At 38.0% G+C, this 24,555-nt stretch overlaps 1 protein-coding gene across 3 annotated transcripts in view; it reads left to right on the top strand.

Moving 5' to 3' along the window:
- Nucleotides 1–23,966, top strand: part of SNX14 (sorting nexin 14) — a 55,624-nt gene extending 31,658 nt beyond the window's left edge. For all 3 annotated transcript variants that reach the window (XM_083828290.1, XM_083828291.1, XM_083828292.1), the window contains 13 exons: nucleotides 1,486–1,618; nucleotides 6,988–7,189; nucleotides 8,165–8,248; nucleotides 8,384–8,484; nucleotides 8,854–8,965; nucleotides 10,825–10,865; nucleotides 11,054–11,173; nucleotides 17,805–17,928; nucleotides 18,388–18,552; nucleotides 19,616–19,711; nucleotides 20,487–20,578; nucleotides 20,747–20,803; nucleotides 23,755–23,966. In XM_083828290.1, coding sequence (XP_083684416.1) covers nucleotides 1,486–1,618; nucleotides 6,988–7,189; nucleotides 8,165–8,248; nucleotides 8,384–8,484; nucleotides 8,854–8,965; nucleotides 10,825–10,865; nucleotides 11,054–11,173; nucleotides 17,805–17,928; nucleotides 18,388–18,552; nucleotides 19,616–19,711; nucleotides 20,487–20,578; nucleotides 20,747–20,803; nucleotides 23,755–23,793 — 1,366 coding nt within the window. In that variant the 3' untranslated portion in view covers nucleotides 23,794–23,966. The remainder of the gene's footprint in view (nucleotides 1–1,485; nucleotides 1,619–6,987; nucleotides 7,190–8,164; nucleotides 8,249–8,383; nucleotides 8,485–8,853; nucleotides 8,966–10,824; nucleotides 10,866–11,053; nucleotides 11,174–17,804; nucleotides 17,929–18,387; nucleotides 18,553–19,615; nucleotides 19,712–20,486; nucleotides 20,579–20,746; nucleotides 20,804–23,754) is intronic.
- Nucleotides 23,967–24,555: the final 589 nt, after the last annotated feature.

Here is a 24,555-nt window from a genome sequence, read left to right as displayed (position 1 = left end):
GCTGTTTAGCTTTGAATACAGTTTGTACATTGCTAGCCTTATGTTTAAGCTCTTGCACAAGCTTCAGGTAGATCCCAGATGTGGAAGAAGTTCAGCTCAGCTCAATAGCACGTAGTTGTTTTAAATCGAGTAGGACTGTTTGAGCATGGATTAATGCTGCAGTCAGGCAACCTTATCTTTGGTTAGCAGAGATGGAAAAGAGAGATGGTGCTTCTGTTGGAGCTGGTTATGGTAAGAGATAGCAAAAGACTTGAAAGAACAGTGGATAATCATTTTTGCAGTTTTAGTCATGTGTGCAGTCTGGGTAAACTTGTAAACAGGAAGATAGTTTTTGTTAGTAACACGCAGGTGCTTTGAGTCAGCAGTTGGTGATGGCAGCATGGTTTTATGAGAGATGGAGACATCTTACCTGCTTTTTTTGTTACTATCTACTAAAAAGTAGTATTGACATTTTTCGTTTAAAGGAAAACCAAATTTATTTAGGATATTTTTGGTACTGTAAAATATTAATTGGCCTTTGAGTCTTAGTAATCTATAATGTTCTTTTGAGTCTTTGATTCTGCAGTTCACCGTATTGATTTTTTTTTTTTTAACTTACCTATTAACTGTATGTATTGAATCGCTGTAAGTAACCTCAGGTTGATTCCACACACAGTAAACATTTTTCTTCCCAGAGTTAGTCATGACTTGCATTTCTACTTAAGAAATAGTCTCCTCTAGTAGGCCTTCTGTAAGGGCATAAGAATGCTGTGAAATCTGTGTGCAGAGCGCTATTCCTGCCTAAACTTTCTTTTTCCGTAACTTGTTGCTTTTTGGACTCATTATTCTAAGTTGCTTTATTTTTTAAGAAAACGTTACGTCTTCGTCTTTCATTCAGGCTGACTCTTCAAGCCAAGATTTTTCAGTTGCATCTGTTTTGTCTCATGCTCAGTCTTGTTCCTTGTGCATTCCTTTTGTCTGTCCCTAATGCTTAAAAGTCAAGATCTATCTTGAATCATACGTACTTGTAAAATTCTGGGATGTTTATGTGAAAAGTGCATCTAACTACACCATTTATAGTACTTGGCAACAGTGGATAAATGTTTAAATAAGAGTACATGGAAAAGGACAGAGTTAGTGACCTTCTTGGTCTGCATGCCCGTAGGAATACCAGAGTTTCTGCTGTCATAACAAAATTGTTTTGCATAGTTAATTGTTTATTCTATGTACTGCGTTACTGTGATGTTGTTATAAGAGTGCTAATGTTAGCTCATGGCTAAGCAGATGGGAAATCCAAATCTCTAGTAAGAGCAATCAAGAAATTCTGATGATTGATCAATGAACAAGCTTGCCATAAATTAATTTTAAGTTAGGTGGAATTGTATTGACTATGTAGGTTTGCTTTTTTTTTTCTATATCCTCTTAATCTGCAAATTCTGTGCAATGACCTGCTGAGCTGCTGTGTAATATGCCTTGTACTGTGAACTCTGGCTTCTGTAATCCTAGGACCACACAGAAAAGAGGAGAATCATTTGGAATCAGCAGAATAGGCAACAAAATAAAAGGTGTATTCAAGAGTTCTGCAATGGAAGGAGCTATGCTGCCTAATTATAACTTAAATGAAGGAGAAGATGACTTTGTGAGTAAAAGCTCTACATTTGTTGGTAGACCTTTATCATTTCATTTCCCTTCATTCTTGAAAATGTTAAGTGTGTCTTTTCTGCTGTCTTCATTGCAGGTATAACTTAACTTAATCAGAAACCAGCAACTTACCCTCATTTTCCATGTATTTGCTCATAAGTCAAGGCTACATCCCCAGTTACCTTTTGAGCTTTAGTAGAGAGAAATAGTAAAAGTAGTATTGTCAGATTGTTTTGTAAGCAATTAATTTTTCTCTAAAAAACATACTGTACCATTTTATAATTCTGGGTGATAAGATATTCATGGGACATGGCTTTTATTTTGAAATTTGCCACAAGACCTTAAAAACATTAAATAAATTAATGGAGAAATTGCTATGAAGTTGGTCCGTGATCCATTGTATTCTCTCAAGATCGTGAACCAAGTAGTTGTTTCTAATTCATTTTGGGTGTCATCTTCAACTAATGTTTTTCTTTCATGCAAACAGCAATTAATAGAGCCACTGGTAGAATTATTGCTTGAGATGTTGCTGTCTGAAGCACAGTTGAGGGACAAATGGAAAACTGTAAAAGAAGAAGTGGGAGAATTGGTCAGATGTTGGTAGTAATGGTTTTTTTTTTTAAGAACGTGTCTTCAGCCTATTGTACCTGTTGCTCACCAAATAAGATGTGTTTATCACCTTGATAAACTGCTAGCTCATTTTCCACAACCTAAAGATAAGTTTAAATACAAATTTATGTTATTCGCCTTGTTCAGAACCGTGTTCAGAGGAAGGTGGGAAAGAATCAGCAATGTAGGACTCTAAATGTTTCTTTCTTTAAATTGAGAATTTTCTACAGTCTAAATCTTCATATAAGTCATGTCTTTAAATTGTTGCAATTAATTTCTTGGACACTTAAGTTCTTGTTGATGTCATTTATCTTGTCACTCTTGGGAGGCCAGATTCTGATGAAAATGGGTTAATTTTCCAACATTGCTTTTACAGGGTCTACTAGCCAAAGGGTGTAGAAGTAAAATTTCCCTATAGTAAGTGAATTATTATTAGTAGAAGTATAATTGAAGCAGTTGTACTAGAGCTCAGAGAGGGAACATGTTTTTGTTTCAGAGCACAAGAAATTACTTGTGAGAAGTTCCTGAATTCAGTGAGAGACAGACAATGTAGAGTTTAATCCTTACTGAGGAAACTGACAATGGTTTTAACTTAGGCAAGAATAGAAGGTTTTAAGTGCAGCATCGTTTCAAATTCTTTTATTAAATACAGGAGAAGGGAGGATACTACACTTTTACTAAAATCACTTTCTCTAAACTGAGGGAAATACCTCACCCCCTTCACTTGGTAATTGTGTGTGGGATGAAGAGTAGGGGAAAGAAAACACCTAAACTATGGAAAGGTTACTATACATCCAATGAACTGGACGGACCTGTAGCTTCACTTCCTGAGTGAATATTGAATATACAGAATTTAATAGTTTAATAATATCACAGTAAGAGCTGAAGTGTAGTTTGCTGGCGGGTGTCACATAGGGGAAGAGCTGTCCTAGTCAAAACATGATCTGGCAAGTGCTTCAGACAGTATAATTGTAAAATAGCAGCAGTGCAATATACAGACTTAGCAACTTTTGATTAGTGCATGCGCAGAACAAATGGGAGTTATTTCTTACCATAGAGTTTGATCTTGATTTGGTATTGAAGTAATTGGTGTTAATGTAAGTTGGTTGGATTCAAGGTAAATAGGTGAAGAATGGTAGTGAAATGGAGCTCTGTGCATTATGAGAAAAAACAGAACAATGTCTCAGCTTCATTTTTTTCTTTTTTTGACAAAGTCATGTTGGCTACAGTTAAAAGCCTGTATGAAAAATCATGTGGTTTAAGGAAATCACGTACAGATAGAAGTAGGTACTCGCATCCTTCTGTGGCTCTGAGCGATAGCTTTGTAAGCTGCTAACGTGATAACAGTAATTCCATGAAACCAGACTCAACTTTTGTAAACTAAATTTAAATATAACAAGATGTTGTGTGTATTGCATCATGGGTATTGTTCCCACGTTGGCAAGAAGACCTGTAGGCTTGGATTTGTGTCTCTGCTGGATAAAATAAACAGAGACTGAGCCAAGTGATAACTATTATAGATTGGTGGTCTGATTAGAAAGGATTAAAACCTTCAGAAATTCATGCTTCCTGGCTTACAGTTAATGTAAGTGCCATGGTTCCCATAGTGGGAATGCCTGGGAATTTGCATAGCGTTAGTGCCAAAACCAGGCTGGAAGTCAGGTGATGGATCGGGGGAAATTACAAGCGTGTGGAACTGCTGCTGATGGATTACAGTCTCATAAGGGTCAAGTGAACAAGACAGCGAGGTTATGGCCCCTGTATAAGCATCTCAGAAGACCTCTGACCGCTGTATCCGGTCCTTATGCTACCTCTGTGCAGTGGTGTCAGCGTAATCTCTGTGTCAGCCGCTAGGGTAATACAATGCATAAAACTAAATGAGAAGTAAGAGTTGCAAGCAATGGTAAATTAAAGGAAGAAAGAAATTACAAAGTGTAGACAAGAGCTGAGTTTTGCTGAAGTCCATACCTGAGCAAGTAGTCGCTCAGAGAGCTTCTGTCCTGTTTATTCCATTCTTTGGTGTAAGTTGGTCCTGCAGTTGTACTGTGTAATTTGTTCATTTCAGGTTTGGTTTATTTTTGATTAATTACTGTGAAAGAGCACAGGCTGTGATTTAGCCCTCAAATTGTGAACTGTCTTAGCAGAATGTGTTCTATGCGGATTGGCAATTGAGACTGCACTTTGCCTGTCACAACTTCACTTTTAATTGAATAAATTGGGTAAGTGGAAGCAAAAAGTCACGTTGAAAAGAGGAGATTAATGTAGTGAATCTACAGAGATCTGTTGTGGAAGACAGTGGTCCGCAGTAATCAGACTGAGGATCATTTCAGCACTGTGCAAAGGCAAAACAGAATTGGACAAAGATTGCTCGTGTATGTGTATTGGGCTTATGCAACAAGGTTCTGGTAGCAGGGGGGCTGCAGGGGTGGCCTCTGTGAGCAGAGCCCAGCAGCTGCCCCGTGTCAGATCAGAGCCGGCTCCAAAAGGGACACAGAGCCAAGCCAGGGAGCAATGGCTGGTTGAGCCTTTGGGAGAGCAGATCTAAGGAAGGGACAAAAACTGCTGTGTGACAGCAGCTGGGAGAGGAGCAGGCCCCGGGCCGGAGCTGCAGCCCGTGGAGAGGAGCCCACGCAGGAGCAGGGGGTCTGGGGGGAGCTGCCGCCCGTGGGGGACCCGTGCTGGAGCAGTTTGCTCCTGGGGGATGGACCCCGTGGTACGGAGCCGTGTGGGAGCAGTTCTTGAAGAGCTGCTGCCTGTGGGCAGCCCCCGCAGGCTCAGTTCGGGCAGGACGGCATCCCGTGGGAGGGACCCCATGGGGAGCAGGGGCAGAGAGGGACCGTGAGGGAGCAGCGGGGACAAAGCGTCAGGGACTGACCGCAGGCCCTGTCCCCCTGCACTGCTCAGGGGGAGGAGGTGGAAGAGGGTGGATGGGGGGAAGGAGTTTTTAGTTTCCCTGTTCTAGTCCACTACTGATAGGCAATAAGTTATATTAATCTCCCTGCACTGAGTCTGTTTTATCCATGATGACAGTTGTTGAGTGATCTCCCTGTCCCCGTCTCAACCCATGGGTTTGCATCATATTTTCTCCCCCTGGCCTTTTGAGGAGGAGTGAGAGAGCGGCATGGTGGAGCTTAATTACCTGTAGGTATGAAACCACCTTACTGAGTTGAACTATTTATGTTTCTGCTGCAGTTGAGTCATGGTTTTGTGAATATTGTAGCACAGCCAAAATGCATTTGTTAATACGTGGGGAGCCAAATCTGCAATTTATGAAATTATTTCAGGGATGTTGTAGTGCTGTAATGCATTAATTAGATTATCCCAATACAGGCAAAGCTTGTTAAGTCATCTAGGCTTGGTCTTTGTGGGGAATTCAGCTGTAAATTGTGAAGCTAAGGGAAAAGAACTTAAAATTAGATTCAGGTTTTTCAGTTTGCTTTAGTTTTGTGTTTTAAATTTATACGTTAAAATTTTCTATTTTCAATTTAACAATTGGCAGTATTCTCAAGTCTATGTAGCTGAGTCCAAGACCAGTCCTACCCTTCCTTTTCACAGGTGCTTTCTCATTTACAGAAATAATTTTAGTTTCTTCTGGTCACTTTTCTATTATTCTTTGTTCCATCTGCTGAATGAGAATCAGCCTAACCGTTGTTTATATAAATAAATTGCTTTCCAAGGATAGCTGCTTAAGCTTGGATCTTTTAATTTAAATGTTTAAGATAATCTTTCTGCTTGTGATCCTAAAAAAAAAAAAAAAAAAAACCACAAGGTACCAGAAAATAAAAATTTAGTGTGCTGTGTGGCAATTTGGTGATTCATTACCTGTGGGCAGTTTAGTGTGTTTGTAATGAGCAGTATCAGGAACATAAAGCATGTCAGTGTGGTGCTGGGATCACAGTTCCAGTCTGGGAGGATTTCTTCAGCGTTCACATGGCACTGGTTCTAAGGCCTTCTTGCATATGGAAAAAACAGCTTCATATTTTATGATGTGGAGTCTGAGCCTATGAAACTTCAGCACTGGAGCTGCCCTACCCACAGCCAGCAAGGGTTAGATCTGTGTTGCTCCCTGATGCCTCTCTTTATGGGAATGTGATGCTGAAACTGGAACTGATGGGAAATGCAGTGATGCTGACGATGGCTTTGCATGAAACTATCTCTGGCCTGTGGAAATAATTCACTCCCAGTCTTGGCTGTGTTGCACCTTGAAGAGCGAGTCAAATTCGTGTGTCTGCAGCATACTCCAACACACTCAGCTTTTGGGTGGGAGCCCTGTTAGATCGGTGTATTGTTGACTTCTGTCTCTTGTGTTTAGGTAGCTTCTTGGCCTGACCTAATAAGCTCAGGTCTTCAGTTTGAGTACCAGTATGATGGAAAATTCAGCGCAGCTAAGTCTGTGCTGTTCCTGTAGCACTCAGATGGTCTGTGTTGAAGACATTCTTCTAGCTGTCTCTTCCTGTGCGCTTTGCTTCTTTCTCCCCTCTCTCTCTTCTCTGAAGTATCAGATATGAAATTTGATAGCACTATAAAAGCTTTCAGTTATTATTAAAATTTGCCAACTTCAAATTAATCTGTAGCCATTCTAAAAATAAAAAGTTATCTACCTGAAAACTCCATTAATGATATGGATTTTTGTTCTTTTTTCCCTAGTGATCTGGAGCGTGTACTTAAAGACTTGATTCTTTTATTGTCGTATATGCTTTGCAAAGCTAGACTGAACCAATTAAAATAGAACTCGATTGAGTGTTTGAATCCTTACAGATTGAAGAAGGTGTTATGGTGATGGAAGATGATTCTCCCGAGGAAGCTGTTACTACCCCAAATACACCTCGCAACCTTTCTGCATGGAAAATTAGCATCCCATATGTAGACTTTTTTGATGATCCCTCCTTGGAAAGAAAAGACAGAAAGGAGAGAATTCCAGTGTTCTGCATTGATGTGGAGAGAAATGATAGAAGGGCAGGTATGTGGTGTTGTGGATAAATAAAACGTCATTTAAAAATTAACTCACAATACTGTTATGCTGTATCTGACAGCTGTTTCCAGTGTGTTAGGTGTACCTGTTTTTTTCTGATTTCAAAATAATGATTTGAAAATTCTGGGGAAGTGTGTTTGAAAGCTAAATGATTGCATTTACTATTTGCAAGTTGAGAATTGACTCCTCAGCATGAATCAGTTGCACTTAGACTTCACGCAAAAGTTTGAGAACTTCTTTTTCCAAAAGAGAAGGAAAAAAAAGTTGATCCTATGATTCATAGTAATGAACACCTGGCATATTTTTCTTTCACCCTCTTTGAGCTTTGTAATAATGAATAATAAATGTTTTTTTCTGACCTTAAAATATAGCTTTTAGCAAAATAAGCTATTTTTATTGGGAACCACCCTGCCTTGCAGATAGTTCAGTATTTAGATAGCAAGACATCCATATTGAGTCAAAGAATTGCATCATACTTGGGAGTTCATGGATTTGTGTTAGTGAAACTAATACTTCCACAATAAGCAGGAAGTTTTTAAGAGTTGTTTAGTGATATCTTTCAGGAGGAAGAAGGGATAGAATCTGGTGGTGCAAAGGATGTATTCAGCAAGTAATATTTCTGTAAATTACTTGGTTAAAAGTTTGAAAAATAGATCTAACGTAGTCATAATACATTTTAAAGTTATGCAGTGCTCTATTGATTACTATTTAGGAATCCACTAAATGAGATAATTTCCTTCCTAGTACATTTTCTCTCTGTCTAGTATGCATTTTAATTTAATACTTTAATACCTAGCTGTATTTTTTTTAAGTTACTGCAATATGGGGGACTAATATTGAGGTCTTTCCTATAATAATCTAACTAATGTAAAAGTCCAACGTATACTTGCTGTTGCTTAATTTGTCTTTCAAGGGGTATAAAACCTGGTTTATCTTTACTATTGTATTTTTTTATTTCCCCAGTTGGGCATGAGCCTGAACACTGGTCTGTCTACAGGAGATACCTTGAATTTTATGTGCTCGAGTCCAAGCTAACGGAGTTTCATGGTACGTTCTCTGTCACCTGGAAACCCACTTTCCCACTGGTGTGATTTTTTTCAGTATTGAGTTGGAATTTAAAATAAAGAAAATAACGTTTGCTCTGTTAAAGGAATACTTTAACATGCTCAATATCTTTATTAGGTACATTTCCTGATGCTCAGCTTCCGTCAAAGAGAATCATCGGCCCCAAGAACTATGAGTTCTTAAAATCCAAGAGGGAAGAGTTTCAGGAATATCTGCAGGTATCAAACTTTTGGAGGAGAGAATATTCTAAGCTAATAATACAAAACTAATAAATGAATATCTGCTAATTTTTTGTTTATTTCTAAATAATGGGTATAAAGGGTTCAAGTGGTGAACTAAAACTTGCAGTTTAAAGTTTCATGTGACTGAAAACAAATATTTTGGAGATGACAATATCTATGGTAATAGAATGTAGTGGGTAGCACCCATGACCATGGCAGGGGTGTTGGAACTAGACAATCTTTGAGGTCCCTTCCAACCCAAACCAGTCTATGATAATGCTCTTTGAGTATATATTTTTTGCTATAGACAAACTGATTTTGTTAAAGATTAAAGTACTTATACTTCTCTTTCCTTCATTTTCAAAGAAACTTCTGCAACATCCAGAACTAAGTAACAGCCAGCTTTTAGCTGACTTCCTGTCCCCTAATGGAGGAGAGACTCAGTTTCTTGATAAAATGTTGCCTGATGTGAATCTTGGTATGTAATATGCAGTTGTTTGTACTAACAAATAATAATACTGTTGATACTGTGATTGAATACTAGTAGTAATGAATAGATACTCTTGTGTAAGGATGTGCATATGGGAAATAAGAACTCTGCTCCTTCACAGCTGTGATTATAGCTCACAAAGTAAAATATGCTGGTACTTTATCCTTGAAGAAAAAACACATCTTAAAATTATGGAAAAAAAAAACAACAACATTTAAGTGGTTGCTCTTGCACATTTGTGCCAACAAGCAAGGTGATAAGTTTTCTCTAACAAATTTCACAGGGCAAGAAGACTTATGTCATTGTCACAAGTTGCATCTCTACAAGTCAGTCATTTCTTACGGGTGTGATGGTATAAACTGTTTCTTAATACAATCTACCCTTGGGTGTTAGTTGATTAAAAACTGTTCATTTTAATCTGAAAAGTGCAATATTTAATAATTTTAATATTAATTAGTGTTCAGTTCCCTTTTAATGTGAGCTGCTTAATAGCATTTGAAGCAGGGGTATGTGTGATGTAGGCAGGCCAAGTGGAAATTGAGGTAGAGAAATTCTTGACATCTAATGGAAAATCCAGGAAGTGAACTACATTGAAACTTCACAACTTGGCCATAAATGTAGCTTCCTCACAGCAGTGTGCTGGAGCTGCTAAGTCTTACCATTGTGGCTTCTCTGTCTTCATGTAATTGTAGCGCTTGTAGTTTTGGCACCAATGTAGTCCGGGTGAGTTGTGTCTGAACTGCACCGCTGCATTTCTGCTTCTCCCCCTCACTGTGTGAACCTGCTGGGGTGGCCGTGCTCTTAGCATGCTACAAAATTGTTGAATGAGTTTTGATAGTTGTCTTCTAGTAAAGGGTTTTATTTTGTTTCAGACAAAAAAAAAAAAGAAAAAAGAAAAAAACACCCTCCCCTCTAGATGAAACTGCATTGTTCAAACCAGCTTAGAGCGCTTACTGTAAGGCATCTCATGTCTGAGAGTATGCTTCCATTCCATAAACATTATTTTAACAAGTCATGGCATTTTGGTAGGGCTTTTTATGAGAATTAATAATTTTAATTATCATTTAATCCTTTTACGTACTTTCCAATGTAAGTTCCAAAATTCATGATATGTAGATAAGCACTACATTTAGAGCAATATTTTTCTTAAAATAAAGCTAATCCTAGACGCTGTAGTTTTTTCAGCATTTAAAGATACTATGCTGTATCCTGATATATCACCTTATCAGGACAGAAGAGCTGCTTTTTAAGACCACAGCTGTAGCCTATCCAATTTGTAAACCTTTTTCTCAGCAATATTTTCAAGACTGCATCCTTCCAGAATCTCTCCAGCCATAGCTGATCTTTTTAGGGCAAGAAGAGAATTTGAGTTTTTATGACTTCTTTTGTGATAAATGTTTATGAAGGTTTAAGAATTTAGATACTGAAAACTGTGATTACTTTTTTAAGAAATCAGATAATCATCTGTATATTTTTTTGTATGTTAAGCACCTTATCTTAAAGAGTACTAAGTACTAGGTTATAGGCTGAATGTGTGAAAGACTGTTTTCACAGCTTTTTGTACCAACTTGAAAAAAAAAGTTAAACTATAGTATTTTTAAATGAAATACCAGACACTGGCAGAGAAAAATGTCTTGTTTATTGTGGCTTAGTAATTTGTTGTCATATGTAGCTGTTATTAGGCAGTCTCAACAAATATTTTTGAAGTTTTATATAGCAAGATGCTATAAAGACCTTGTGGTCTGAATGGGCAACATAAAGGATGTGAAAAATTGATAGGAGGATAGGAAAAGAGCTGTGTTCTGTTTAAGGTCAGGCAGTAATAATTTTTTTTTTCCTAATTATAGGTAAGATTATAAAATCTGTTCCAGGAAAGCTGATGAAAGAGGTGAGTGAATCTTGCAGGTTGTCAGCATTTTAACTTCAATGACTAATTTTACCAACACAGTAACTAATAGGCTAGTCAAAAACTTGTTTGGAAACTCATGTTTTGTGGGTTTTGTTGTTGTTTGTCTCACTCTCGTGCCCCCCCACTTCCAATTATTCAAGTGATTGGTCACTCATATCTGGTTTCAGAAAGGTCAGCATTTGGAGCCTTTCATCATGAATTTTATCAACTCCTGTGAATCTCCCAAGCCTAAACCAAGCAGGCCTGAACTTACAATTCTGAGTCCCACTTCTGAAAACAACAAGAAGGTACAGTAAGTCATCCTCCTTCTTCACTTTACAGGAATGGGGAAAATTTACCGTACTCTGAAAATGCAGAGAATGAACAGAAAAAGCATAAATAGAACAGCATACCTATTTTGTTTTAACTTTTCACGTGAGAGAGAATGGTAGTGCAGAGAGCTTTATCTCTTTCTGTCATGTATCTTACTCATTACACATTAGGGTAAATGACTTCTAAAGTTCTTTCTGGACTTGGAGATGAGGATATAGAGTAGAGAGCCTGGGAAGTCCTGAGAGAAGAGCGAAAATAGAGGTGTGAAGTGGGGAATATTTTAATGCTTCCTTTTTGAAGTGAAGAGCTTGAGTCTTTGGCAAAAGTACGGTGTGCCAAAGGATTCTAAGACCAAAATTGTCAAAGTGCTGATACGTGTTTATTTTATGTTAGTATTCAGTTCATTAATGTCTAGCATGCATTATAGCTCTTAACTATCAGTTTTTCTCTCTAACATAACCACAGAGAAACCCCAGTGCTTCCATACTGAATTTTTCTTGACTCCAGGAAAAGATGGCAGGTTTCTTTTTTAACCTACTTGTATTTGTGGCTAGAGCCTAGTAAAACCAATTGGAAAGATTTCCATTAGCTTCAGCAGCTTTAAAAAAGCTGTGGAGGAGTATTAATGAAAAGTACTGTCTATGCGCCTTTTCTTCTTGCAAGAGCTAGAAGCCCAAGATCTGTTTATAGTTCTTGTTGGTGATGGGCCATTGTAAAAGTAGACCTTTTTAACTTCCCCTCAGTATGGATGTTTTTGTAGTATTATGACATTTACAGAATTTGCAGCTACAAAACTTCTATACTGATTAAGTGGAAAGTGCCCCTGCCCATGGCAGGGGGGTTGGAATTAAATCCTTTAAGGCTCCTTCCAACCCAAGGCAGTCTATGATTCTAGGTACAATGGCAGTTAAATCTATTAATTTGATTAGATTTCATCTTTTAAACCTGTCTGAATTAGTACAGCCAATGTTGTAGCATTAGCTCATATGCTTATGTAGAAAATTACTAGTTTTCATTTCAAGACTTTTTTTAAACCTTGGGCAGTATTTCCAAGGTTCAGATGTTTTGCTATCGCTGTCTATATAGCGAGGTATAAATCTATCAGCAGTTTTAAAAATCAGATGCAGAGTTTTTGACTTGTTCGAAACAGTACAGGCATAATACTTTAAATATTTTTCATAAACCAGCTGGCAGCATACTACAGCAAAGTATGAATAATCAGTTATTTTTTTACTGTACTTATAATCTGTCAAGAAGTACTGGTGTCAGTAATTTTGATATATTTAACATCCTTTAAAATATCTGAGGAACAAGCTTTGCACTCTGAAGTTTTCCAGTGAAGAAAAGATTCTTTGTGGTATGGTATTTAAAACCATTTTGGATTTGTAAAGAGCTTAAAATTAGCATATAACATTACCCAGTTAAAGTATAAACTAATTTCCTGAAGTGTGAGTGTGTCACTGTTGTAAAAGAACATGTGAAGAAATTCAGGCTTTGAAATGAGGTCTTGCCAATTCTTTTCAGCCATGGTGATCCCAGGAAAGTCAAGAGCTGGCGATACTGTGGTTTTCACTTTATAATACTGAAGTTTCCTTAGACAAGATGAAGATTTCTATTGCTGTGCTTTCTGTATGTCATTCTCAGAAATAATATTGTTGGGGAAATGTCCGTATCACCCCTGACTAATTGTGCATGTATGAACTCCGTTGGAGATACAAGTTGGTAGAGTGTGTCCGACTTGGTAGCAGTACTGCTGATAACCCTGTAGAAGGTGCTTTTGTCATGAGCAGGTGTGTTTCTGTGCAAAGAACAAAAAATTGAGGCTAGTCCCAGCTCTCTGTTCCTTCTTACAACCTGTTGTGGGAGTGAGTTCACTGTTCCTCTACGCAACTTTTTTGTAGCTATTATATGAGTAAGCAATTGGCTCAACATGTATTTTAGGTTTATTTATTTATTTATTCCCAAAAGAAATTGGTTTTGTTTTGGGAGCCACTTGGTGTAAATGTATGGGAAGTTTCAGACTGTAGTACATCTCTGGCAGAACTATGGTGTTGTTATTTAATGATGGGCACTCAAGGCACTTTGCTTTGAGGGGGGCTCGAAGACAGTGCTATGATAAGTTGTTCAGTATTCTTAGATCTGTTTGTGCTCGATTCATGCTACAAATTTTGACTAACATGTATGTATGAGCAATTTGTGTGCTGACTGCTTGCTCACTAACTTGCCTTCTACCAGTTTAGCCAGAGCACAGGTACTTCATCACACGGTCACTGCAGTTATTAGAGATCTGATATCGTAGGTTGTGCTGTGTTCTGGTCTCTGCTGAGTCTTTCCATGCACACCGAAATTCAGCCTTCCTCAGCTGATTTACTGTGCTGCTCATGCCTCATTTGGAAACCAGTTTCTCTTTCTTGAGTCAGCCCATGCTTGGGAAAAGCTTTGTGCCAGGTGCCAAGACGCTGTGCCATTTGCATTTTGTCCCTTCTTGGGTTCGATTTGTAAGCCACGCTGGTTTCATCTGCTGTATCACTTCAGTTTGGACTACTTTTGGAAGCAAATCTCCTAATTGTCAATGCTTACCACCATATTAGAGAACTATATTTGAACTTATTAACTGAATTTCTTTCAGATGAACATTAGCTGGAAAATGCTGTGTAGGAATGCAGGCACCAAGGGTTGCTCAGTCCGCAGGTAGAAGGTAGGCCAGCTCCAGTACATGTAGCATAGACTTGAGGTGTTCAGTTCTGTTGTTTCACATGACTTCTTCATGAAGATTATATGCACTGTGCAGCAGCCCTGTGCCCTTTCCCAACAGAAGCTGGCGATGGAGATGTATGCAAAATGTTTGTGCCAGGGTTGTGTGGGCTACCTGTATGGAGTCAACGAAGAGGTACAACAGGCCATGGAAATGAGATGGAAGGCAGGTCAGGCTGCAGCACTCCTTTCTCTCTAAGCGCCCATCTGTGAGAAGAGCTTGTTATCTCATAGCAAGAAAGTTCTTCACCATGCAGTTTTTGGTGAAAGCTAGGGCAGATTTTCAGTTGATGTTTGCGTTGCCACAGTGTTCCCATGTAACTTATCTGAAACGGATCTGTTTATTCTAGTGTCAGCCTGCTGGGATCTGCTGAGAGTACAAGAACGTGTTTCCGGGTGCTTGTGCTGCCAACTCTGATGCCATGAACAGGGCACACCCAGGCTTCCTCATCATCAGCAGGCTGAACAGTCAGGCAGGGCAGATGAAAGCTTGAGTTTAGTCAGAAATGTGCCTACTTCTCTGAAAGATCTGCGTGTGGCTTCATTCTGGTTGTTCCTGGTGTGTGCATACGTTTGCGTCTTTGAAGTGCCAGTGGAAAACTTTCCAGTTACGAATGCATAATGAAAATGGGTGGTCAGCTGCAGTACAGCCACTAGCAATTGGCTTTTATCCTGCATCAGACTCACCAGATCAAAAGAGTTAACAACCTTCCTGGTTAAAACAAAGATGCAAACAAAAAGCCCTGCACCCTTCTAAGGGCACCAAACAGGATTTTTAGCTTTCCCAGCTATGTTGCTATTCTGTATGTCTGTACCAGCTTGATAGTCTTCTGAACGTACTTTTGTCAGACCTGCTAGAATAGGTCAGGACTTCTCAGCTGATGCAGATTTTGAAAAACATGCCTACAAAGGCATTGTTCTGCTGGCTTGTGATGACCTGCCAACAGCAATAAGAACTGTTCTGAAACATCAGCAGTATAATCTATATTTATGCGTTGTTACTTGGAGGAAAACAGTTGCTTTTCTATACATTAACTGATGTGGTTTAGACACTACATACTCTTTATTCTATTCTATGATTCTTCTTTTTTGTTTGGGTACAGTCATCTGTATTTTGCAAATGAACAGGAAGAACAGTGGGGATGTTCATGCCTCTGGTTGTGGATATTGTTCATAATCAACGGTATTGTTTTTATAAACTTCACACCTGTACTGGAATGTATGGGTGTATGTGTGTGGATGCACTTACTAGCAGTTGAATAACTGTTCGTTTTGTTAGACACTTAATTTAAATACTCATTTTGTTAGCTTTTCCCATTGAAGTACAATAGATAGCCTATTGTATGGGAAATTACTTTGGTTGTTCTCAATACAAGCCTTTTATGTTTCACTCTCTTCAAGAGCTTGTACCATTATGTTGGAACTTCCCCCCGAAAGCACTTCAAGAATATTTCAGAGTTGTAATCACAGTTACTGTTTGATCTTAAAGATCTGAGTAAGGATAACACTGGAGTTTGTCTTGCTTGTCTTTTTTAGTGTAATTACAATAGAGAGCATTATATCATGTCTCAAATACTAAAATGAGCAGAAACATGAAAAAATAAAATCACATGCTTATCTAAATTAGGAATCTAATTTCCATATTTGTATTGGATATCCAGCTGTACATTTTTCACTTTGCTTTCCTTGGAGTCAAAATCCTGGGAAGGGCAAAATACATTCTGAGCAAAGATGTTATGGCTGCTGCATCCTTCAGGTGTGCATTGCTAAAGACTGTATAGTAAACAATTATCCTCAACTAATGCAAAGTATAATTTATAAAATCTGCTCATTGGCTCACTAACTTCAGTGTACACTGATCTGCTATTGCTTTCTAAAATGCCATTTACAAAAGCATGAGCTTTCAAAGCTTGACAATGAACATAGAGCTGTTGTATTTACAGAGCAAGAAATATTATCTATGTGCAGAGGTACATACGGTATCTGAAATATATTGCTTTTGGGTTTGGGGTGAAAGTAAAAATAACTTCAGGAAGTCAGAAAGCTTTGCCCAAAGATAGCCTTTAAGTGTTTTGTTTTTTTTTTTATTGTTTACCCACCAGAGTTAATCATTTAATTTGCCTTGTACACACTCCTCTGAAACTTTATCTGTGTTGCACAATGGGCTGCCATGAGTTGGTTCACTATGTATTGTCTCTGCTAGATTTTGGGGGATATCTAAAAAAATAAATGAAGTTCTTGTTTAAGTTGCAATAATTCAGCTAAGATTTTTTTCTGATGTAGTTTCAGTTTTGAAAAGGCATATAGACTTCAGTTTATATAGGGTTCTTTAAACAACATGCCAGGCATACTTTCATACAGTAGGCATGAATAATTATCTGCTGTTTTTAGGTTTGTTACTTTCTTGGATTCCAGTCGTCAAACATACATTAGCTGTATTTGTTCTTTCATGTAATTTATGTAACAAGTTAGTATTGTTTAATTTGAGTGAACTTTGGGAAAGTGATAATGCCAGCAAGTCAGCACTCATGAAGGAAAGAGCCTAAAGAAGTGCAAGTCAAAACCTGAATCTTGCCAAATTTCCTAGTGTATTTTTTCATAAGACTGCAGATTGTTCTGTTAAGAGACTTGCATGATTCACAGTCTGTTGGGATTTGTATGATTTATGGCCTTATCTACTACAGGGAGAACGATTTTCTAGAGAGTAAACCAAGTACAAGCAAATTGCTAACCATTGCTAACCGTTCTTTGGAACTATTTTTAATTTGGGAGTGCTACTAACAAATTTGTCAGTAGCAATCTTCTCAGTTCAGGCTATACTACGATTACACTGTATTTTCTTCTAATACTGAGATAGTTTTGTTAGAAGCTTGACAAAAACTTTGGAGCTTTCTTTTCATAATATAGTATTATTTTGTATAATTTTTTTTACTGATCTTTGGTTCAACAGGTTTGGGGATAAAATAATTTTAAATAAACTCTTAATGATTATTGTGAGGTATTGTCAGATCTGAAGAGCCTCAGGTCTCAGAGGACTCTTTCCTTCCAACTGCTGGAGCCCACAGGCTTGGTGGGACTGGGAGGAAAGGATTAGTGCCTGGGTGGCATGGGACTACTTAAAGGTTGCAGGACAGAACATCTTTGGATTTTACAAGTATTATAATATGTTTTAGGGAAGAACCAAAGGCAAGAAAAAGGAGGGATCGTGGTGGGGAACATGGGAAAATAGAAGGATAAAGGAATAAAATAGGAAATGGGATAAATGGAAAGAAACCCAAGCTTTGGTAACTTAAAAATACATGAAGTTTCTCCTATAAGTCATCAAGCTGGCGAGGAAAAATGGGGACTTGTGTGCAAAAAAAAAAAAAAAAAAGTGTGTTTTGTCCAGAACCTGTTGTTTCAAAATACAAGACAACAATATATTTTAGGAATGCTTGGATGTTGCAGGTACTCCTGTGATTTATGGCTGACAAACTCATATCCTTTATGCCTCTCAGTGACAGAAGAGGGTGCATGAAAAGAGCAAGGCCTGTAATAAAGTCTGGATGTGTGAAGGTATTGGGAGCAAAAGGGCCTGTGATTTAATGTCTTGGTTGCACCGCTGCCGCATTTTGAATCATGGGGTTTTGGTTGTCGCATATCTTGGCAGCATGTGGTGTGCTTTTTATGTTTTCTCCCTTTGGAATGTGAACAGCTTTTTAAAAAACTTGATATAATGGAAAACTGATTAGTTCTTTGAAAGCTCTGGAAAACAAAGTTACTTCTAATGAAAAACAAACATGCTACAAAAACTTGATGGTTATCCTTTTATTTTTGAATGCAGTGTTTTCCAAGTTATATTTCTGTTTTTAGCTTTTCAATGATCTATTCAAGAATAATGCAAACCGGTCTGAGAATACAGAAAGACGACAAAATCAGAACTACTTCATGGAAATGCTGACTGTAGAAGGTGTCTATGACTACTTGATGTATATCGGTAAGAAGTGACTTCTTTTAGTTATTCTTCTACTTTGTATATATATACTTTCATTAAGAGGTTCAGTTTTTTTGGTAAGAAATAAAATTTGATTGTAGTAATAATTTAGGACTTGTGATGTTAACAATATACAGCTTAGGAACATAAACACTCCAAAAAAAAGACATTACTGTGCTAAAATATTACATTTTATCTCATTATTGTTCAGTTTTTCTGTTTTTATCTTTCTGCATCTTGGACTAATTTTGTGGGAGTAGTGCCCTTTCTCAGACGTCTCTAAGCCGCTTTGTACACTCTGGGAATTAATTTATAGAAATAGTTTAAAGAATATTCGATAAGCAACATGGAGAATAGTAATTTCTCAGTGTTGCACTACCAAAACTAAAATATCTGCTAGTTTACAATCTTTTTTCTTCTTTTAGGAGAATCATATAAATATTTGTTACCGTAACTTTGCAGGTAGGGTAGTTTTCCACGTTCCTGACTGGCTGCATCATCTCTTGATGGGAGGAAGAATTCTCTTCAAAAATACCTTGGAACTGTACACAGACTATTACTTGCATTATAAGTTGGAACAGCTATTTCAGGAACACCGTTTGGTTTCTCTGATAACACTGCTGAGAGGTTAGTAACGGTTACGTCTTTGATGTAGAAGCGTTGCTTTAATTTGATGATAATTGAATTCTCTTCTGTTAAGTTACCACATACTAAACTTTGTAATTCCTGACTAAAGCAGTGGAACTTCAAAAAATCAAGTGGACCTATAAAAAGATTCCAAAAGTTTGTTGCTGAAAAATGTAAAGTTAGCCATGTTGCCTGTCAATCGTGATTACAGGGAAAAAAAAGTACTATGAATAGTTATTTGCTGAGGTGTGCAAAGAACAAGAAAAAGAGAAGAAAGGTGGGTTAATACGTCAGTATGCGAATGGTTCATGCTTCCTTTAAGTTAGTTTTTACTTGTGTTGCATTATCATTAATTTTTTTTGTTCCTTTTATTGTGGTGACTTTTGAGAGGGCTTGAGTGCTTTTGACTTTCAAATAAGGGAAGTGGAGGGAGATTTGAAAAATAAAAATAAAACAAAACAGCACACAAGCTCTCAAATGCAGAGAAGTGTAATCTGACCGCAGTCTGAGCTACATGAAATGTGGCCAAAGCTCTGGAATCAAGACCTGCCCTGTCCATATCAAACCAAGAAGAAATCTTGTGAAAGACAAAAAAGAAAAAGAGTAAGACTTTCAGAGTCTAAAACCAAAACTGAGTGCCAAATATTTCTGATGAACAATAATTATTTTCATTCTTAGGTAAATCTGAAATTTTGGACAGTTTGAGACAGTGCCTTAGGTAAATACTGCTTATAATTTTGAAAGGGCAAGGAAGATTGTAAGTAAGGGGATTATAACTAACTTAAAGTAGAATTGATCCAAACCTAGAAGATAATGCTTTAAAAATTTGAAAAGAATGGAAACAAATAGGCAAAAGATTATTATCCTTCAAGCAGGTGGTTATTATGGATTTGATGAGGCTAATGTAATCAAAAGACTGTTATCTGGCAAGGCTTAGAATTCCCTTCCAGTTAAGATCATACAGAAAAGAAGTTCAACTTTGAAGCCATTATCCAAAACAATTTTTTATGCCAGTGATAAAAAGCTGCCTAAAGACAGTTTCTTCAATGTGTCTTTGCTGCAGATGCTGTGTTCTGTGAGAATACTGAACCTCGCTCTCTCCAGGATAAACAGAAGCGAGCAAAGCAGACTTTTGAAGAAATGATGAGATACATTCCAGGTTATTTATTTAACGGCTCTTTAGAAGAATATGGTTAACTGTTCAAACATACGTACAACCCGAATACAGTAACATTAGCTTTCAAAATTAAATAATTCCTCTGCTGCTGAGGTTTGAGTTGACTGGAATACTGTTAAAGAATTCAGTTTCATCACTTACCTCACTGTTACTGAGTAATGTTGTATGTAGTGTAGTCATTCGTAAAGACATAAATGAGAACTTTACAAATGTGCTTAAAACTGTAATTTCTTCATATTTAGAATGCTCGTGTGCTTTGTATTTTATCCAGATGAAGATCAGGTTAAAAAAGGGATACTGAGAAGCCATGAGATAAATCTGAACTCTACTTAACACTGTATAAACTAGAGAAGAGGGGCCAATATTCTGGGTTATTCAGGAAGTAATTTAAAAGTTCCAGCTTGTGCATTAAACAAAGTGTTCGGACAATAGGTTGAAATTTTAAAAGTGTAATAATTATTTAAGTTTGCAGCACTGAAAATGGGGGTTAAGAAAAGGAGGAACCAGATAAGTGTTTTTTTCTGTTGACTACTTTAGAGGGATAAAACTTGAATTCTCTTTAATTAAAAACATTTTTTTTATATTGCTGAACTTCAAGAAAAATGCCCTCACATGGAATTAGGGAGTTATTTTTATGTCAGCTGAAACTAGTGCAGGGGATGTTACTTAACCAGGTGCTACACTACAAACTGCATAGTACAGCTGTTTTGCAGTGCTTTCCAGTGACTTGTGTATTTGTTGGTGGTATCTGGCCTAGATTTAATCGGCAAGTGCATTGGGGAAGAAGCTAAATACGAAGGCATCAGGCTTCTGTTTGATGGCATGCAACAACCAGTGCTCAACAAACAGGTAACTTGCAACACCTGAGAAACTTTCCATTGGGTAGAGCATTTCCTAAAATGAATGAATGGCTATGGCAGAGGACTGACTCATTCAGTGCAAAAGACAAAAAGCAGTAACGTTGCCTTGGCATATTCTTCATGGTTGGCTGAAGCTATTTGCTTTATTTTCTTTCAGTTAACTTACGTTCTGTTGGATATTGGGATTCAAGAACTCTTCCCAGAGCTAAGTAAGGTATGTACTAACTCTATTCAAGAATTGCAGATTTCTTCAAGCTACTATTGCTCATTGGTCATTGCTACATTTTTTCTGTTGTTCTCTTGTAATAAGTTTAAATATTTGGTGGAAAATATGTATTTTACTAATGCATTGAAATCATTGAAATTCGGATTACTTACATTTCTGATAATTAGGTCTCTGCAAATCTGTTTTGGCCCATTCACCTGGCATGCAGTAAGGGTGCCTTTCAGTACAATTGGGCAGAGTAATCACTTGCCAGGATCTCCATGCATTTCTTTTTGATTGCCTCCATTCTATTTCATGCATTTTCTGTCTTTAGGAAGTGAGTTCTGTATGCAGAGCTCAGATTGAGTTTCAGCATTTTTCTTGAGATTATTTAGTAGAAGGGTTTCTTACCCAAAGTTTGCTCACTGCAATGTCAACTTCCACTATCCAGATAAAGCAGAAAGCATCCTGTGTTGTGCAAATTCTATATAAATGCATATCACTAGGTTTGTGGTCCATCTCATTTAAAAAAACAATAAAACCCCACCTTATTTATCGTTCAGATTTTTGTTGCATGAACCCTGCGTCCGAGAACCACAGGAGTGCCAGCAGTGATTTGTTTTGCATAGTAAACAGAAAGAAATGATAAATGTCAGAACAAGCTAGGGCACCTTCTGTTGTTTTCATTGAAAGGAGAGCAGCTTAGCCTGTTCAGCCTACTTTGTGCATCAGCTCTTAGCTGGCCTATTCATGGCTGTGTTCAAACAGTTAAGAACAAACAAAAGAAGATCCAACCAACCAAGCAAATAAGGAAGTAGCCTAGTGACTTGTGTGCTGCATTGGAAGACCTGACTTAGCCTTGTTGTTTTACTGCAGTGAACTGGTTTTGTACCTCAGCAGCTAACAGTGTATCTATAGGAACGTTAATTTATTTTCCGTTAGTGCTGGAAAAAAGTTAAAGGCTTTGTGTTAAGTACTTAAATAATCTTTAAAGCATCGGTCATGCCTAGAAGGTGATGATCAGCAGTTTAATTGGAGGCCAGTAACCAGAAGGGTACTCCAGGGATCAATAGAGGAACAACCCCGTGCACCAGCACATGCTGGGGACTGCCGAGCTGGAAGGCAGCTTTGCAGAAAAGGACCCGGGAGTCCTGATGGGTGCCGACTGCAGCATGAACTGGCAGCGTGCCCTTGCTACAAAGAAGGCCAATGGTATTACAGGCCACATTAGGAGGAGCGTTGCCAGTAGGTCAAGGGAGGTGACCCTTCCCTTCTGCTTAGCACTGGTGAGGCCCCACCTGGAGTGATGGGTCCAGGTCTGGACCCCCCAGTACAGGACAGACCTGGACAGACTGGAAGGAGTTGAGCAGAGGGCCACCAAGATGCTGAAGGGACTGGAAGACCTCCAGAGGCCCCTTCCAACTTCAACCATTCCATGGTTCTGTAACAGTGTATATATTTAATGGGGGAAAAGATTTTTTTATTTGAAAACAAAACAAGAAAAGGATATTTGATTTAAATGGGGATTAAGGTTTTTACAATTTCTTAATCCATCCTTCCATTCCCTGTAACTGCGTGCCACTGCTTGATTGCTCTGCAGTGTTACAGAAAACCACCTGGCAAGGAAGGACCTCTGATGCTACCTTTGGTCCTAGTGAACCAGAAGTGTTGAGGCCTGGGCTCTGCATGTCCCGCCTCGCTGAAGCTGATGATGGGAGCAGGGAGAGTATTTGCTGGGCCAGATTTCAGTAGGGGGAAGGAAAAGAAGATACTCCAACCAGGAACTTCAGCAGTTTTCCTGTTTTGGATGTGCCAAGAGTAAAACAGAAGAAAGGTCATCACTTCCATGGTGTTTGCCTGTAGGATGTAGTAGTGAGGGTTGTAGGACTGTGGACTAAGTGAGGCAGATGAGGGAGGATCAATATGAAAAGGGAAATGCAAGGGGGAGAGAAAGGATGGGTGGAGGGCAGTGCTTTTCATGTGAAGCCCTCAATTCAAAATATAATTTCTCCCAAATCACTGCAAGCTGACTGTGAAGCCATTTAGAAAGAAAATAGTTTCCTCCAAACAGCTTTGATTGGCAAGTATAAAATTAATGGCTGGTTCTTATGGTTAAAATTAATGGCTAGTTCTTACTTAGTTATCAGTCCTATTGGGGAAAAAAATGACCCCAGTGACTTACCTCTCTCTGTTGAGCAGATGAGTCCTTCTTGAGTTGCATGATTTCAATGTATGTTCATAGTTACAGTGAGGAACAGAAAATATTTCAACTCGGTAAGCATTTAAAGAGAAATTGGGGCATCCTGGAAGTTTTATTTTGAGCACTGCGCGTTCAACAGGGGCAATAGCAACAGGAGAAATGGGAAGATTTCTGTTAGGGGGGATGTCAACCTACTTCCCGCTCCGGAGATTACATCTTGACTTCATCTTGAAGTCAAATCCTACTATATGTACCAATGCAGATATGAAGTGGATCACTACAGATACGCTGTGTTTAATGTCAGCATGCCTAAGTGTACCAGTTCTAACGATAAGAACTGAAAAGCACTTTTATGTTTTGCCTTTGATACAACAATACAGCCAGTCCCCTGGAAGTCTGTTCAGACAGGATATGAGATAAAGGGTAAGCTGAGACAGGAGAAGCTTTCCTAGCAGAGCAAGGAAAGAAATCCAGTTGCAAAAATGTGCCAGTGCCACTTCCAGAGCAGAAAATTGCTGCATTAGGAAAACTGTATTTAGCACTTAAGAATGGAGGAGGTGAGAAATTCCAGAGAAGGAATAACATCTCTCTTTCAAGTAATAGTAATAAAAACCTGAAAGCAGTAGCCTTCGTTTCTGTTATCTCTGATTTCAAGTGGTTGTCTTCAAATATCATTAATCATTGCACATCAGATCAGCCTTTCATATGTAAATATGCGTTATCATAGTTAACTCTTTTTGTTTTGATTACTCTTTAACAGGGTCTAAAGGAAGCTAGCTCTGTGTCATGTTGGATGTGAATGCAGGGACCTTGCTGGACACGTGGCGGAAGCATCTGCTGTGCACTAACATAACGGACATGTGATATTTTAACCTTGCATTGTATATTTTCTTGTAAATAACATAAAATCTAAGTTCTAAAAACCTCTTTATGCAATAAAGACATTAAAATTTAATAACAATTACAAGTAAATAATATATCTGTACTTTTTATTTAAATTTACTTAGCTGCTATCAGTAAGCAGATTTGTTTCCCCCAAACCTCTGCATGTGAAAGTACAGGATGGTATAAAATAAGAGACCAGCCTACATCTTTAGCTTTGCTAAAAGTGTAATAATTGTTGCTTTCCTTTAGGGACACTTAGAAAAATGGATTAGGATCACAGGATTAGAAAAGAGTATATGAGTCTGTTCTTACTGTTTTCTAAACATTTATTAGCACAAAAATGTGTGGAAGATTTTTTCCTGTAAACCTTAATTGGTCGGCTCAGCCTTTATAAAAGACACTTTAAAAAGTACTTATACGTAGATTTTAAAGAAATTTTACTCACAGAACACCACAGAAATATGTTAGTAGACATTCCTTGAGATTTTTCTTTTCACACACTCCCTATTTTTTTTAACAAACAAGCCAAATTTATCTAATGCAGCATTAGTGTTCTTTGTCTATACAACTTGCATTAACTGTCTATACTGCTTTTGTGTACTTTTTCCTTCTGTTTGCCAAAAGAAGGTAGAGGTGTTATTTCCCTCTGCATATACCAAAGGAGGAGTTGTAACTC

Source organism: Anser anser (genome assembly GCF_964211835.1).
Source record: "Anser anser genome assembly, chromosome: 3".
NCBI lineage: Eukaryota > Metazoa > Chordata > Aves > Anseriformes > Anatidae > Anser > Anser anser.
The sequence above is the reverse complement of the archived record's forward strand: the minus strand, read 5'-3'. Positions and strand labels throughout refer to the sequence as shown.